Raw genomic sequence first — 17,835 nt, 5'->3', positions numbered from 1 at the left:
TGCTGCTGTTCACGTCCCTGTCGGGGTTAGTGGGTGTCCCCCCGCTCCTCAGGGGAACTCGGTTCTGTGCAGTTCCCTGCACACTTCTAAAAGCTGTGTCCGTTTGAGGGTGGTACCAAAGGCACGACTCTCCTCACTGCTCCGCTAGTGGAGCAGTTTTCTGTTGGTACTTTTTAACTCCAGATAAATCAGTTTAATCCAACCCATTTACTTGGACTGTTCAGGCTGATTCTGCCTGATGGAGAAGAGCAAGCAGAGCCCTCAGCTGCTCCAGAAAAGAAGCCAGCTGGGGTGCAAGCCTCCTGGGATGAGGTGGGAGCTAACACCTGGGAGCAAGCACTGGCTGTGTGCCCTGGGCATCTGCTGGCAGCCTGAGCCCCGGGCCTGCGAGGAGGGCTGGGCGCCCAGGGAGCGCCGCGGGAGGAGAGCCCGCGCCGAGCAGCCAGGCTGTTGAAAAATTACTGCTTCTGCTGTGTAATTGGCATTATATGCGCTTCTTTTGTGCTCTTGGCATTGAGGCAGACAGGGAGCAGAAGCCTGTGTAATGACAGGGGTAGGGCTTGTCTGTCGGAGGCTTGGGATGTGCAGCGGTGACTTGGAGGAGCTGAGAGGAGGGGAAAGCACCCGTATTCTGCTTTGATGGGTAGTTACACCCTGTTTCCTTTGTGGCCTTGCTTTCCTGCCCTGACTGACTAGCCGACACGTTAGTCAGCCACTGCCAGGCTCTGCTCAAGTGCGTGAGGGGGAGAGCTGCAGGAAAATGAGTCCTTGGAGTAGTTGGGGTGAGCAGTTTCTCTACTCTCTTTCTATTTCCCAGCTCCTTAAAGGCAAAAATGGCCTTTAAAATAAGAGGAAAACAGCCAATCTACTGTTTCCCAAGACCGTGAACAAAGATCCCATCCTTTTAATGTGATTGGAGTTATTTTTCTAATATTACAGCACATGGAGCATTAACTAGTTAACATTTTCTAATTTTTTTTTCCAAACAGTATATATTTTGCATTATCCTGTGTGAAAAGAACGACATTCTTAAACAACCAAGACAATATTTATTTCCCCTCCTTTCCTTTTATTTTCTTCATTGCTTCCCTTCCCACCCCATCAAATTATCTCACAGGATGATTTATAAAAATTGTATTGAGATTGCAGCCTATACAGCAAAGGATACAAAGCCCTCAGTAGCTCTGTATTCCCTTTACATGGAATTCTCCGTTTAAGAAATACAAATTTGTTTCTAAAAGCAATATAAAATTAAGGGGTATGATCTGGGAAAAAAGGCTGGATTTTCTGACTTAGGCTTTAAAAAATGTTTTCAGCCCAGTGCATTTCATTCTGAGATACAACACCAACCCAGCGAGGTGGTGCTGAATAGAGAGTTCTCCAAGTCAGACTCATCCTTTTTCCCTAATATTTTCATTGCAGTGAGTAAGAAATACGGGTCTGCCAGTCTGCCTATTGAACTATCTACTGCAGCTTAACTGCAGCAAGGAAACGGTAATCCTATTGTGCTCCTCCAGCAGTCTCCTGGGAAGCAGAAGGCATTGAAATTACTGAGCTGTTGTCCTATCCCCTCCTCACCTGTCTTCCTAGCTGTAAATATAGTGTCTGCCTGTAAATAACAGTTTGCTGCACCTTTAAGCACGCTCCCTAACAAGAGGCGGTGATTTACTGAGGTGATAAGCTGTAACTAATACTAGGGTATCATAATAGGTAAATAGATTAACACCATGCTTCTCTGTATTTTGCTTTCTAGGGAGCCCACTGGCTCATTCACTCCCAGATGCTTACTGCAGCACTTTGCAATGCGCTGAGTTAAATCAGTCGGTTACAGGACTGTAGCTATCGACGGCGGTGTGTATGCAGCTAATGAAATGCGTTAGCGGATCTATCGGGCAGCATTGATCGCTTAGCCTATTTGCCTTTCCCTTTCTGTTCCCTCACCCAAAAAGGATTATAATGGACTGTGCCCAATATTCAATGCCAGGGCTGTAAACTGCCCTTCAGGACGCGTCACCGTCATCCATCACGTAATTGCTGCTGTGTGAGTGCAAGTACGCTGCCAGCCTTTGTCGTCAAGAAGTCAGAAACAGCTCAGGCAGCCCGGGCACAACGCGTGGGTCTCGCCCACCTCGAGCTAACACTGTCTGCCCCAGTGTCTGCCCTCCGCAGGGCCTGCTGCCTCCGGGGCACATGATGCCGACGTGCCCGCGCTGCCGCCTCGCCGGGGCCGCGGTGCCGGCTGATGGGTGCTCCCTGCCTTCACCAGCCGTGCTGCCGAGTGTCTGGTGGAAGTCTCTGCTTTGACGCCGTGTGACAGGTTTTCGGCACAAAAGGACCCTAGCAGGAAATGAACAATACTTGAGGGAGTGTTGCCAGTCCTCACAACGGTGCTGCACATCTTGTGATATTTGGCGCGTTCCTAAATACCTGGCTCCTGGAGGCAGGGGATTAAATAACGATTGCTTCCTTCCTCTTTGAAGCAAAGCTTGGCTCTGTGGTTGCGGAGAAATGCTTGAAATGTCACTTGAGCTGAAGGGAAAAAAATCTTCTGCCTTCCACTCCTCCCTGTCCCCAGGCCCCCAGAGTATAGACTGCAGTGTTAATCTATGGTTTCTCAGTGAAAGTGTTTACAAGTATTGGAGGCATCCAGAGGCTATAGTGTGGCTGGCTCTGGGCGTGTGGGAGTATTTATCAGTATTATGGGGAGAGGTGGGTCCCGTTCTGCACCAAGGCACTCATGCACCCTCACTCCTCTTTAGGGAAAGGAGAAACAAAGATGGGGCTGGGTGCAGGAAGCTGAGTACCTTGGAACGATCTCTTTTTTTTTCCTGCTTCCTTTGGAGACCTTGTTGGCTATTTGTGATTGAAATTGCTTTTATTTTTAATCTTTGTTTTTCTCTATTCCACAAGTGCAAAAGCAGAGGCTGCTCATTTCTGTGTTGGTTTCCTAACATAGTCATTGTTAGCAAATCGGTATTGATTTATTCCTACGAAAATACATCAACGTTTGAAGTAAAATGCAATCCCATTAAGAATGATACAGGTTTTCCAAATGGAGAAAAGTAGGTCAAATATTGCACCAATCAACCCAGAGCATGTTCCTTTAAGCAAAATAAATGTGTGAATACACTTAAACTGTCAGCATGTCATTTGATTGCCATTATTATGCGTCTTTTGGCATGAGCTGGCAAAGCCCTCTGCGACTGAACGCTGGTTGAAAATGTCAGCTCTGGTGTGTTAACTGGGCTGTGTTTTACATTTGTATTTCGTACGGGGGGCAAGGGGGTGCACGCTTAAAGAATACTTGTTTCCCCCCTGCAACAGTTGACTTCAACTTACGCAGGAGAGTTCCGCTATTGTATGCAAGGGGCATTGTAGCAATGCAGCACAGGAACACGATTTAAATCTGATCATTAAAGTGCCGCAGCGAGAGGCTGTGAGAGACGGTGTGGATGGTCCATCTGCAAAATCTGTGCTCCTGGTTTACAAGGAGGAGGGGTGGAGGGGGGAGAAGAAGCAGCTGCTTGGCTGTGCTATGAGAGGGAGAGACTGACTGTTGGCACCATCTGTAGCTGTCCTTTGTGCTTGCTGCTTTATCTGTTCATTATAGTATGATACTGAATTTCTCGTGCTTTGAGTGTAAATGAGTTGAGATGTGCCCAATACTGTCAGCATAAAAAGCAGTAACTAAGTACACTAAAGATGAATAGTGTAATCTGTAAATTCATTTTGAGTTTGTTTCATCTGACTTGAATAGCACAGGAAGTGATGTTCTCCAGAAGGCAGCTGTACCAGATGTGGGGGGTATATCCTCATCCTACCAGCCAGCCAGCGCCGGTGGAGGTGGATGGGGTAAGGAAGAGGGAGGGCAGTGCGGTGTTTCAGGTGAATGAGGGCAGGGTCGTTCGGAGGGTCCTTGCTTTGGTTTGGGCAGGGGGATGCCCAGGGACTGGTGGTTCTGAACTCGGCTGTGCTCAGCTCTGTCTTCATTCCGTGCACAAACACCGGCGCTGGGAAGAGAGCGATGATTATACATGGTACATGAGTCAAAACGTCCTGGGGGAGGAAAGGTTAAACCTCTCAGTAATGAGTGCTGTGATAGGGATGAGTAAATTCATTGCGTTTTATACCTGCAGTCTCCTAGTTTGTCAAAAACATGAGTCCTCTCCAGATAACTTGTAGAATGTAACTGTCTGGCTTATCTTGAGGACCTCTTTGTTCTTTGGCAGTTTACATTTCACCTTTATAAACGCGTCTGTTAGATATTAGTAATAATAATAACTCATTAATATCTTTTCTTCACTCCACCTCACCGAAGCAGTGCTATCTTGTTGGCATATTCCTTTCCCAGAAGTTGCTCTGCTTTTTTTCAAAGCAGGTATGGCTTTTGTTTGTGGATTCATGTCCTCAGACCCATTAGGTTGTTGCTCCTTATCTTATTTCTCAAGTGCATATACGTGTGCAGAAGGAGCAGCTCCCTCCGCATCAAAGCCACGGCTAAGATGGACGGTTTCCATTTGACACTGGAGTAATTACACTCAGCTGTGGCAGTGCTCAGCATCCCCTATTACCCTGACATGGCTGCGTTCACCGTTCGGCAGCACACTTGGTTCGCTCTTCCCAGCACTCGAGTGGCCGTAGCGTGCGTGGAGAAAGTCGGCCAGGCAGCGATTTTCATCCGGGCGGCTTGAAAAGGGGGAGGGGGCCTTTGTCACTGCCACAGTAGTAATGATATGCCAGGGATAAAAGGTGAGTATAATTTGATCAAATGCTTGTTGACAGATTCCTTGGCTAATAGAGAAGCAGCTTAGACTGACACTCAGTGCTGGAACATTTCACACATCTCGGGGGGAACACTCCCTGTAGGCTGCGTGTGAGGCTTACAATTTCGGAGAGGCCGTGTTTAGTTACATAAAGGAGTGGTGTCCCCTTTTTGTCATAGCAGAGCTCCGAACTGCTTCCCTAAACACCGCTCTTGACCTTCTGCCTGATAAATGCAGTGAATTCACTGCATCGCCTTTGTCCAAACGTGTGATTAATTCACAGGAACGGTCTGGGTTTAACTGTTTTTCTTGTGGCTATTAAACTTAAGAAATTTCAATTGTTTCTCAAACTGAAAAATCATATTTGCGGGTGTTCTTGGCAAAACACTTTTTTTCTGACAAATATGACTTCACAATTAGTCCCTTGGGAATTTGCTCTACTAATTATTTGTTGACAGTACCTCTGAGTATCTACTGAGAAAAGAAAGTGGTTGCTACTGCTTGGGATTTTGTTACTAGGTTAAAAGATAACCATCGGAAAAAAATAAGAAATGAAAATAAAAGCCTGAATTTTAGATAATTCTTCGTATGTCGCTTAAATCTGCAAGCTTAAAATTACACTGAGAGCTGTCTTCCTTAAACCGCTGTGGCAGTTTGTTTTTGAGTAGCCTTCTGGTTCTCACGTGCTAGCACAATCTGTTGGCTTGTGTTCGGTTCGCATCACCCTAGGAAAGCACCTAGTTTTAAAATAATTAAATACATTTTATTCTTACGAGGTTTTTGCAAAGCAGACATGAAAGAATGAAAAACGCCAAGTGCTTCCCCTTGGTGATGTTTCTGCAGCTCCAGAACCGAGTGCAATTCGTCTGCACCTCGTCTGGCGAAGCTCTCCACCGTGCCATACCTTAGCAACGTTTTGCCGAAGCCACTTGTGGTCCTGGGGCTCCACGGGCAGCTCCGTGGCCTGGTGGGTGTTACTGGAGGCTGCTGTGCACTCGCTGGAGCCAGGCTTCGCTCACAGTTGCTTTCTCAGGCTCCGTTTATTCCAAAGAACATGGGTTTTGTAACAGGGGCTGGTCTTCTCTGACTGAGGGTGCCTAAGGAAAAGGCCACATTTTCAGAGATAATGAACCCTTTCATGTCTTCAGAGGGAGTTGCAAGCTTTTAGTCTCGAGGAAATCTCTGCCTATCATCGTTCATAAGCATGATTTTCCTGTAAGCACAGAAGTACCCTTGTTGACCAGAAGATTAGTCACATAATGGAAACAAGCATTTATGGGTTATGCTGGTTCAAATATAGATCTAAGTGCCTAACTTTTGTATACATACATTAGTGTGGCTATATTCTCGTGTTTATCTATTCAGGACTGGTAGCTAATAGTTTTGGAAATGAATTTCAGCGCATGGGTTTCTCTTCATGCCTCTCCAATTAAACTTTTGCACAAAAATAGCCCAACAGAAAAGAGATCTTGTTATCCTTTGCTCCCCTCTGTGAATGATGTCTTCTGTATGTTTTTGTTACATTTCTGTTAGTGTGAAATGAACTCTTCCACATTTTTTTCACTCACAACAGCTACCCCATGTCCTTGTGCCTCATCCACTCTCCATCTCTTTGCTGCTCAGCTCAGACGAGTTCTCTCATGCCTCCTGGGCTGCGCAGAATGTTTGTAACTTGTGTAAAAACATTGTAATGATAGTGTAGGGCAATTACAGACTCAATTTGATAGGATAATAATGTGAGTGGTGGATCGTGGATGAGCTTTTCACTCCTGGGGCTTGTCTGCTCAGTTCGTGGCTCTTGTTATAGTAGCTTGCGTCTGCACTCAGCTGTACCGGTTATTCCGCTGTGCACTTACTGTCATTTTGTTCTGTTTGCACAGCGCTGCTTTCGTCGTGGTGTGAGGAGCTGGGACGGCTCTTGCTGCTTCGCCACCAGAAAAGCCGGCAGAACGATCCTCCAGGGAAGCTACCCATGCAACCCCCCATGAACTCTATGAGCTCCATGAAACCCACCCTCTCTCATAGGTGAGTCTCAGCCCAGTCTGCAGGAGTGGAAGCGTGTGCAGATATACCACGTGGCAGATCTTTTAACTGAAATGCTTATTACAGGGGTAGCTATGGCATTTTGTGCACTGAACAGTGCCACAGACAACAGGGGATGTATAATTACAGCACGTCCTAAATAAATGCAGTTTTTGTCTTTGCTGTTACCTGGCGCATAGTGGAATGATGCTTCCATCTTCAAATCTGTGCTCAGGTGAAGTGGGCTTAATTTCAAACTTGAAGCTGTGCCCTAAGGAGAAACTTCCACAACATATCTCTCAGCAGACATCTTCCTACTGTTTATTTAAATACAGCTGGCTTTTCTTGAGGTTGTTCTGTTTGTACGTTGCGTTAGAAATGCCATGCTAGTTTAAAGCAATTGTGTAGTGGGAGTACCCATAGCTGTGAGAATGTCCTATATCACCTTATATCAGATGAGGACCACAAAATAGTGAATTCAGAAAAAACGGGGGCACTAAAGGGCACTAGAAGAAACTAAAGATACGAGCTTTAGATTAGCAGTTTACGCAGAGAAACAGAATTTGTATTTCTTGCCTTCGGAGCCTAGGTCAAGGCAAAAGCTGAGGAGTAAGTGTAGACAGGGTTTAACATTCACTTTATGTTTTATATTTCTGAGTTTTTTTCAAGGCTTACTTTCCCACAGCATCACGTTAAAGAAATCGCAATAGTATAAATTGTTTTTTTTGTGTAGGGCACTCACGTTAGTAAAGAATTATTACAGTGTAGGTGAGGCTAAATTCCTTGTACCTAGATCTGTGGTAGCATAATATATCTTGGACTTCCATGTTAGAATGGAGCTTAGGGATTTGACTCATCTTTGTACTAGTGTATTTGCATGTGTGAAATTGTCTTAAAACCACTTTTTTTCTCCCCCATATGTTGTATTTATGGGAAAACCGTGAGAACTCTATGCCTTTTTATTTTAGTACTTGAGAATAAAAACCGTTTTCCAGACTAACTAATGCAATATCACTGACTTTTTGGAGCACCTGCATTGTCACTTTTTTCAGTTGATTATGTAATGACGGATTGTAAACATGCTTCAAAACAAACAAAACAAAAGCAGAAAACCTTCTGTTGTAAAACAATTTATTTTTTACACTTTGGGAGAAGCATTGCAGAATCCAAGATGAAATTTAGTGGAGCAGTCAGTCTGCACAAAAACATTTGGTGCAGTACATAAACACTCTTAGGTGTAGTTTTGTAGTTTTTAGATGCACAATTCACACCTGACCTTTTAGCCTGTGTTGCCCTGAAGCTCTTAAGATACAGAAGAAAGCACTGTCGTACCTCACAGAGGCAGTGTACTATATTGCTAGATAAGATAGATACAATTCTTTTGTCTTTCATGGCAGTTCTCCCTCAAAACCATGTCACATTACAAATAACTCTCTCCTGCTAAATACTCTCTCGCTGGCATTTCTGCAATAGCAGCTTACCCAATATTCTAGCTAAGAGTAGAACATCCTGTCCGGTATCAAGCAGTCCCTGTAAGTTTCTCTTGAGTAATGTCCTTGAAATGCTTTACTCAAAATGACGCTGGGAGTTAGTTCTAAATTACTGCTGTTTACCTATGAGATGTCCCTCTAGAAACATTGTTTCCGTGGCACAACTTCTTATCTATAATAGCTGCAGCAGTATCTTAGGGATTTGAAATACCTGCCAGCCATGGAGCATCGCTGCTTCCATGTGTACTGTTCTCTCATCTGTAATTTAGCCATAACTATGACTGCTCGAAGTATCTCAGGTGGTACATTACAATGAGACATCTTGTGGCTCTCCAACTTCTTTTTCCAGCTGAAAGTGTTTATTTTCATGGATGTTTTATGATGGGTCTATCAGACAGTGGTGAACTATGGGGTAGGGAAGAACTGAGTTTTCTGTTTTGCTAAATAGAAGATGAAAAGCAGTTAAGTATAACCCCAGCGATAAAGCTGATGAGGCAACATTTGTATATTTGTATTAGATTACATTTGGGTCAAAACTTAGTATTAAAGTTCACAGTATGTTATCTCTAATTCACAAGGCTTTGTGTAAATCAAAAAAAAAAAAAGCCTGTTTTGCATTTTCTACAAGAAACTAATGTAGCTAGCTATTTCAAGATTTGTAGAAGAATTAGAAAGCAAGTTAGAACAACCAAGAGCATATTCAAGAACTTTGCATAGCTCAACAAATAGAATATAGGATATATGACAGCTGCTGAACATCACTAGACAAAAAAGAAACTTCCCCTGTCATCAGACTATCTCAAGTACCTAATGCAGGACTTTCTCTGACATTGCTTTTACTAGCAATAGAATTACCCAGAACTCTGGTCAGATGCTAGGTTGTCATTCCATGTGATGCTACAGAATTACAGCTGCATAGTCTTGAAGCTTAAAGTGGCCTTGGCTGTCTAAAATAAACTCTGACTCAAGAATGTATCATAAGAGTTGAAATCTGAGGATTCATATTTAAGAAACTGTGGGCACATACATTGGAAGGAGTTCAGGTTTGGTCTATTTTTAGGGTAGCCTTTTATTTTGAAAAAGTGAATTAAGTAGTGGGAGAAAACTGAGGGTAGACAGGTCAAGGGGGGCTTTGGTTGCAATATTGTTAGTCAAATGGACTTAACGAGAGCAGAATGTAAGCCATGTAAGGATTTGCACATGTGCAAAGAAAGCTTTCAAAGTAAAGACTGCCTTGTGCTAATTTATTTTTAAATTTAGCCTTTCATTAACAGAGTGATTGAGTCTTAAATAAGTACACAAGTTGCATATAGAACAAAAATTCAATGAAATACCTACTTTATAATGCCAGATGGTTGGTTAGACTGCAAACTCATGGGCTTCATAAACATGAACGCTGGATTCTCAAAAAAAAAAAAAAACTTTTTTTTTTAATCAATGTAATGCAGTAATATTTAGCTCAAAATTGAGCATGAGATGCACTCATTTTTTTAGACTTCTTTACTGATTCACATACATAAACTTTACATGTGTTCTGAGGGACCAGTATAAGACCTATCCACCTCTTTAATCCTGTGTAACTTCCAATTTAAATCCTTCTTAAAGGATTTATGGGGGACTTAAGGAGAGCCTGTAGTCTTTGGGCTGGCCGTTTGCGCAGGAGTGAAATTTCGTGCTTAACGTAACTTCTTTGTATTGCAGTTTTCCATTCTGACATAATGTCAATAACAATAGACAAATACTACTCCAAGTGGCTGATTTTTACTTTTAAATGTGCTTTAAGATTTTTGGCAAATGCTGCTACTGCTTTGATGAAGTTCCTGCTTACCACTTCATTACATTAAGTGGTGGACCTCAGTAGATGTGGATCAAATTGAATCTTGGTTAAAATGGGCATGGTTTCCATCGTACTCGGTGGGAATTGCACCCTACTTTGTCAATGACAACGCCTGAAGATGTGCAGCTGTTAATTGCAGCCTGCGATGTTGTCATGAGTGTTCTTTGGGTTCTTACTGTCATCTCTCTCGTTTCAAATTTTGGTCTTCTGTATTAATAAGCAGCTGTCCTGCAGTTAGTGACCAAATGTCTAGAGTAATGTCTGCATAGGGAAGTCAAGATTGATGAAAAATACAAAGATAAAGTTATTTTTAACACAAATTACTTAGTGCCAGAGGTTTTGATGAAATTAAACAGTAGATCAAATTAAGTAGTAATTCAATATTACAGTAGGTACTTTATTATCATTATTGTTTTATGTTCAGGCAATTGCCATAAATACCTTTTATTGGTAGGACTTGCTTTACAAGGGTGCTTATTTTAGTTTTTGTTTTGGCGCTTGATCTTCCAACTTAACTAACACTTGAACTTGCATTGGTAGGAGCAGCAGTCTCTCTGGGAGGAGAATGACGATTCTGTGTCTGATTTTGTACTGGGTGGTTAGGACCACCCTTGACATGGGCTGCTAAGAATCAAGGGTGATCTGGCAATAACACACCAGTAGCAACATTGTCAAAGTTTCTGCAAAGGTTGCAGCCTTTTCAATTTTGCCATCATAGGCAGTTTTGGCTGATAGTGAGAGTCACTTGAAAAATGTCTGGATGAGGGAAATGGTTCAAGTGAAAGCTCTGGTGTGGCGTATACAGTCTTAGGAAAACAAGCACGTTGTGCATCTTTCATACATCAGTTCCAAGTTGGAGATCGCTTCATTATTGCATGCGGCTGGGCCATAGAGGAGCAATCTTTGCAAAAGAATTCAAAAGTTAAGGTGAAAGGTAAGATTGTTTCGGTTGTTTCATCTTTTTATTTATGAGATTGTGAAATAAATATTATTAAGTACTGAACAGATGGCAAATCCTAATGTAAGAGAATATACTTGGTAAAGTATACTCAGTTAAAGTAACTATCCCAATTCTGTAGGAGCAGTCTCTTCTTTCTTTTTTTTTTTAAATCTTCTAGACCAAAAAATGTTAGAAGCCACCATCAGGAGAAAACAAGAGGAAAGTTCAGAATCTGTAAATGTTTCTGCAGAAGTGCATTACCTAAAGGGGAAAAAAAAAAAGGGACAAAATTTGTTGAAAGCAGTTTTAAATAAGACCCCTGATGCTCTAAGCACTGTGAAGACAAAACTGTAAGTGCTTGAAAATACTGTCCCAAGACTGTTTGCCCATCTTGTCCCCTGAGAGCACTAACATTAGATTTAGCATACTCTTATTATGGAGAGGAACAGGAAGAAAGCCTTGAATGTTGGAGCTAAAAGCAAATGATTAGTGCTCTCTACTTGAAAACTGAACGTGTGTGGCCATAAGCTGTTAATAATTAAACCTTTAATATTTTCATGTGAAAAATCTGCATTTCATTTTAGGTGAGATTATTTTGTGGTCAGTTCTTGTGGTACAAGGAGAGACTGATAGACATGAGCTCTAAAAACGGTAATGGGCAGGCTTAAATCCTCTTCAAAGGTATATTCCTCACATGCCTGTTAAAAGGTATAGGGCAAGGATCTTGTTATATTGTGTGTTTGTTTACAGCACCTCGCACACGTCATGATAGGGCTTCTGTACTGACTAGGGTGTCAAAGTAAGTGCTTTTGCTGTAAGAACAATATGTGGCAGTACAGCTACTGTAATTTTGTGATGGTATTTGTACGTACGTGTAAGCGTTACTCTTTACATTTTTTTCCTCTACGTTTTATGTATAACATAAAGTTTAAGGCTTTGTGGTATATATATATATATATATATATATAGTTTGAATTAAAAAGTGCCAGCTGATATTTTTATAAATCCAGATGAAGACTTGGCAAATACTATTTAAGGAATGTCTGCTGACTGAGGCAAAATCTGACCTTCTCAGGCTTTGCCCTGTCTACAGTAGTTTTTAAAATATAGGTGTGTGTTTGAAAAGACAGCTTTCATCCCTGTAAACGGGGAATATTGAATGTCCCATTCCTAAAAATGCCTAATTGATTGCGATTAAAGTTTAGTGATACGCATAATAGTCTCATGAGCTTTACACGAGGGCTGCTTTCAGAAGCAGATGGTTTGTGCCCCGCATCGAGGCGATTTTGCTCTTCCAGTGTGTTGGGAAGGCTCCCCCTGTCACTTGCTCTCAGCAACCCAACTCATTTGGGGTGGCACCGGAGTTACAAATCATTCAGCAGGGACAATATTTGTAGCCTTTACCCATTTTCCCTGTCGGTGCGGTAACTGCACGGTGGCACAGAAAGCAGTGCTGTGCCTGGCTCTGTGATGCCGCGCTCATTAAAATCACCGAGCGTCTCATGCCGGCCTGCCTTCCTGGGGGGCCGCAGGGTCCCGGGGCTCGGTGCTGTGTCTGGTGGTGGCGTCAGCTTGTGCGGAGTGGGAAAGGAAATTACTGCTGTAAAGGGTGCCTAACGTGTTCTCATTTTCGTATTTGCGGTGGTTTTTTTGTTGGTTTGTTTTTTTGTGGGTTTTTTTTTGGGGGGGAGGGGGGGGAGTAATTGGCCACTATGAACACGTGTATTTTGTCTGAAACCTGGTATTTTTCTCGACGCCTCTTCCTTACACGGACCTGTAATTGATTGCTAGATGAAAACGTGACCCTCCGCAGGATTCCTCTGTAAATAGCTTATAAAAGGAGTGCATTCCCCATAAGTTGTCTTTTTTTTTTTTATTGCTCCCCCTGCTCCCGTACGCTCGGGTGCTCGAGTCCCGTCGGTCTGGCACGAGGAAGGAGTCGTGGTGCCGGTTTCCCAGCGCTGAAGCGGGTCACAAACTCCAGCTCGCCGTGTGTCAGGGCTGACAACAAAGGCGCACACCCGCCTGCACCCCAGCACCGCCCAGGGCCCGCCGCGGCTATGAAGGGGCCGCTCCGCACCTGGGGGGCTGCTGCGGGGCCGGTGGTTCCTCCGGGGCCGGGGGGGCTCCCCCGCACCTCCCCAGCCCCCCAGCCCGGGGAAGGCATTGCGGGATGCCGGGGCGACAGCTCGGCGGCCGCTGTGCCACCAGCACCCTCCCGGCGACTTGCACGGGGGAGGCGTCCCCCCCACCCTGCGCCTCCCTGACACCGAGTGGGGACCCCCTCCAGGGCTGTGGGGACCCCCCTCCAGGGCCGTGGGGACCCCCCCCCGGGCTGTGCGGACCCCCCGGAGCAGCGGGGAACCCCCCGAAGAGCGGGGAACCCCCTCACAGGCAGCGGGGACCCCCCCGGGCCCTCCCGGCCCGGCCCGGCTCGGAGGCTCCGGCGCGGTCGCGCCCCCGGCCCCTCAGCCGCCCCCGGCCGCCCCGCAGTAAGTTGTGGAGGGCTCCTGCCGCTGCCCGGCCCGCCCCCCGCCTCCCTCGGAAAGCGGCTTTTTGTCTGCTCTCCGCCGGCGTAAATCAGCCTCGTCTCAAAAATCCGGGAAGCGCGAGTCCGCCAAGCGCCGGAGTCAGACCGCAGAGCTCCCCGTGCCCGGGGCTGCAGCCGGGCTGCTCCGGTCCCCCTGCCTCGGAGGCTAAAGCAGGAGTGGAAGCTGCTCACGCGTTCAGCGGCTCCTTCCCCGGTTGTTGTAGCAGTCGCTGACCTCCAGGCACTATGAATAAACAGCAAAGCTGGGAACAAAAGGAGTCTTCTGGCTGCCATTATCTCACATTAACATAGCAGACGCGCTGCGGTGTGAACAATGCGAGTCTCATTCGCCGATAATCAGCGAGTACCCAGGCATTTGGATTACCAAGGCAACAGGCAATGGTAGAATACTGGGTGGGTGTGTTTTTTATTGTAAAGGAGCAGTCGGATATGGAAACCCAGGTATATTGATAAAGCAGAGCAGAAGGAATGCCTTGTGGCAGGGGGGGACTGAGGACTTGGGGTTGCATTCCGACACACGTGAGATAAATAAGGCATGGATGAAGCAGGTCTGTGCTGCGAGATGCAATAAAGATTAAACTGCATTTGTCAGGCTGAAAGCAATCATAAGATAATTTCAGCATTTTGGAAAAGGTAACAGGTGGCATGTTAACAATAGGGCTGTTACCGGAGGATTTTGTAATGTAATCTGGGCTGTAGTAATGCATTGCATGGTCTACTTGTGTGACAATGGAACTGGGTGTGATGCTTTAATCTTTTTTTCCTTTGATCAGATGGATGCTGTAGTCCCATACTGTCAATACGGTGATAACCCCTTCAGCTTCTGCTGAGACAGGAGAGGGTTTCCGTAGCATTTGTTTCTTACCTGCATAGCTGTGATCATTTGTTCCACCTGGGCAGAAATAAGTTGCGTTATCTCTGTGTCTCGGCACGCGTCCGCACACACACGTGTGTGGACATACGTGAAACCGGTAACTGCTACCAGTACCAGTACCGGGGCTATGTGTGTGCGAAGGGGGGTGTGGGTGTTTGCAGGCTCAGAAACATCGGAATTAATCTCATTATTTGGCCTGATGCATTTTCTAATTTCAGGGGTAGGTTCAGACGCACTAACTCTCGGGGAGCAGCGTCGGACTCTGCAGGCATGGCTGTGGGAGTAACGAGGCTGTTTGTAGAGAAAGGCGCCACGAAGCAGCAGCAAGCGTGGCACAGCCTGACCTGTAGCAGTCGCACGGGAGCGGGAAGGCAATGTTCCCGCCCGAGGTGCTACCTAAGTTACACAGGCCTCGCAGGCCTGGCCAGGACTACGAAGAAAAAGTTGAAGGCTTTCAGCTTTTAAGGTACTGCGTATCACCTGCTGAGCCGCAGCCTTCATTTCGCAGGTCTGTCTCCACGCACGCGGCTGTATCGTGCATATGTGTGTGGCTACAAGTGGCTGGCTGCGTTGTGCGTCTTGTGTGGCTACCTAAAGGGCTACTGGAAATGGGCGTGATACTTGAAAGAGCAGAGGCAGGGCGTGATAGCCATCTGCTAACTGCAGGTGCTATCTAAACCAGAAGCTGACAAATTGCTCGCTGCTTTCACCTCTTGACTGTTTCACCTGCATCTGCTCGCCTAGATCAAATTCAGAACATTTCCATTTTTTTTCAAGCAGCTTGCCAGAAAGCAGTCTTCCTTCATTTTACAGTGGATTATGAAATTTCTAACCGCTTTCAGTCTTCCTCTTCACGTTACGTTGCTCATAGCCCAGTACAGGCAACATCCAGTACTGAAACAACTCCTGTGGTAATTCTCTTAATAGGGAAGGGCTAGATACGAATGCTTTTGGAGTCAGGAGAATTAAAGATTTGCACAGGGTTAGGAAGCGTATTCATCTGTTTGGAAAAAGTGGAGGGAAAGAACATGCTTGAGAAGTTTTGTGGGGATAATTTTTGGAGCTGGATATTTTCTCTGGAAGACCTGAATGTTTGGAGTCATGCCATTACGAAGTAGAGAGAAGCAGAATCTTGCAGAACATTTCCAAAATGACTTTTTTCATATTCACATTACATAAATACACCCAGTGATTCGGATGGGACTCTCCTTGTGTATCTGTTGAGTGAACTAAATAGCGGAGCTTTAATATATGCCGATGTCCTTAAATTTCTTCAAATAATACTACTAAATACAGAAAGGTATTTGAGGAAGGTATGCATCCCATAGGCTTCATCAGTCAAAAGTAACTTATTGCAGCCCTCCAAAGCCAGTGCTAGCATTCATGATTATTATACCATTCTCTTTTTCCCTCATGTTTCATGTAAGTACCTTAGGGTACCTGTACACATCGGCTTTTAGTTTGCTTTATGTTGAAATGATATGCAGAGATAGTTTTCACTGCCTTTGCGGTATGCCTTCATATCTCCTTGCTGACTGTAAGTGGTCTTCATACCCTTTCCATGCTGGTGTCTCCTTGCTTTGCCATCTTCCTCCAGGTGAATGGATTATCTTGAGTGGTTCCTACAGCCTACGTAAAATGCAGCACAAAAGGTCAAGTGATACCTTGATTAATTTTTTTGTGATTAAAAAAAGAAGTTAATAATAATGTTTTTTGATATCTGTGAACTAAACTAAAAATAGGTGTTGTGTTGTAAGCTAGCTTTGAATGTTTAAGTTGAAACATTTCAGCCAAACATGTTAGCTGTTTGAAGATGATGCATGTATCTAAGTTGGTGAGGAATTGGTTTTGTTCCCCTGGGGAAAAAAAAAATCAATGAAAATGAGAAGTTAGTTGTTTCCGTCTAAATGTGTGGACTTCTAAAAACAAACAAACAAAAAAAACATTTCTGAAATGTTTCTGATTGCCAGTAAGGAGCAACTAAATTTGGTTTTCTGGTGTCACATTGCTTCTCCAAAGTAGTAGTATAGCCAAGTATACTTAAGTGGAAGTTTGAACAGAAATAAATAAAAATTTCCACTTCATCTGTTATTTGCAAATAGGTTGTCAGGGCCTACTAGCTAGAAATGGGAAAACTACTACTTAGAAATGGGAAAACTTTGCTGAAGTCCTTCCTGGAGCATTCTAGTGTTGTAGGTAACTTCCAGTAGTGTTACATCTGTTCTTGTGATTTTATTTTTAAAGAGGTTTTGGGGATTTTTGATGCTGATAAGAAAATTACAGAGATGTGATGAAGTTCATGCCTGTTCCCTAACATCAGCTCACTGAAAAGGCCGTTTGAATTCAGTATATGCGTGGCACTATGTGCAACAGTCTTTTTCTTAGAGTATGCTTAAAATAAGTTTATGGTGGTGTCCTAATCAAGAATAATTGCTAAATGAATCTGTATTAATAATTAAAGCTACGTGTGTGGTGTTCATTTGAGAAAAAACAAAGTAAAACAAAAAGTAAACCTGGATGAAAGTAAGTAAAGCTGCATAATTTATGAGATAATACAGCGTATGAAATGCACGTATCAATACTGGACTTAAAAAGAGCTTCATTTCCTGTTCTGATTGCGGGATTTGGTTTTTGGTTTTGGTTTTCATTGCAAACGAATGGGATTTTAGACAGAAGAGGGGAGAGACAGGAGCATGGAGTCTTGTTTGGAAATCATGTGCTAGTTTGTATTAAAGTAGTGTCACCTAGAGGCTCTAGCCAAGAATACAACCATGGGGTGCTCAGCACCCTGCACACCCTTGCTCCCACAGGGGCAGAGGCACGGACCGGGAGATCCACCACTTGCCAGAGGCTAAGAACAAGTAGGGAGTGCAGGGTCTGGTCTGTGTGTGGACTGTCCTGACTTGTGACTACGTGTGACGGCAAAGGCGTGTTGGCCCGGTTAGAGCTCGGAAGTTCACTCCTCATCACCGTGGGCATTCTCCTCGCTTCAGGTGCATGGGTTGCCTGAGAAGACACCTGAGAGATGACAGTCAGTGTCACACTGGTAACGACCTGCTCTTACTGGTGTCAGTTGAGGAAGCTGGGATATGTTTAGTAGATTTAAAGGATTGTGTGGCCTGCGTGTGTCAGCCACCAGTCAGGTGGAGTGGCGGCACTTCAGAAGCATTAAAGATCACTGCAAAACTGTGAAGTTGGGTTGAGGGTAAGCAGCAAAAAAAGTAGTCACTGAAAGCCCAGTTCTGTGAGACTTGCTGTCAGTGCTTGGAGTGAAAAGATTTTTTGAGAGAGCCAACATCTGGTGCTTTTCTGCGGTAGTTGATAGATCTTCTGTGCTTTAGACAGGGAGAGATGCTTT

General features: G+C 44.4%; 1 protein-coding gene across 18 annotated transcripts in view; it reads left to right on the top strand.

Moving 5' to 3' along the window:
* The window catches only part of ZMIZ1 (zinc finger MIZ-type containing 1), a 352,884-nt gene that overhangs the window by 292,902 nt on the left and 42,147 nt on the right, over positions 1-17,835 (top strand). For 17 of the 18 annotated variants that reach the window (XR_010832874.1, XM_048074827.2, XM_067000629.1 and 14 more), the window contains one exon: positions 6,644-6,788. Coding sequence is in view for 16 of the 18 variants with exons in the window: in XM_048074827.2 (XP_047930784.1) it covers positions 6,644-6,788 (145 nt within the window). In the remaining 2 variants the exon portion in view is untranslated. Of the gene's footprint in view, positions 1-6,643; positions 6,789-13,971; positions 13,997-17,835 lie in introns of those variants that run through there. The other variant, XM_048074841.2, reaches the window with a different exon arrangement.

This window comes from Anser cygnoides, chromosome 7 (genome assembly GCF_040182565.1).
Source record: "Anser cygnoides isolate HZ-2024a breed goose chromosome 7, Taihu_goose_T2T_genome, whole genome shotgun sequence".
NCBI classification, from domain to species: Eukaryota; Metazoa; Chordata; class Aves; order Anseriformes; family Anatidae; genus Anser; species Anser cygnoides.
The sequence above is the reverse complement of the archived record's forward strand: the minus strand, read 5'-3'. Positions and strand labels throughout refer to the sequence as shown.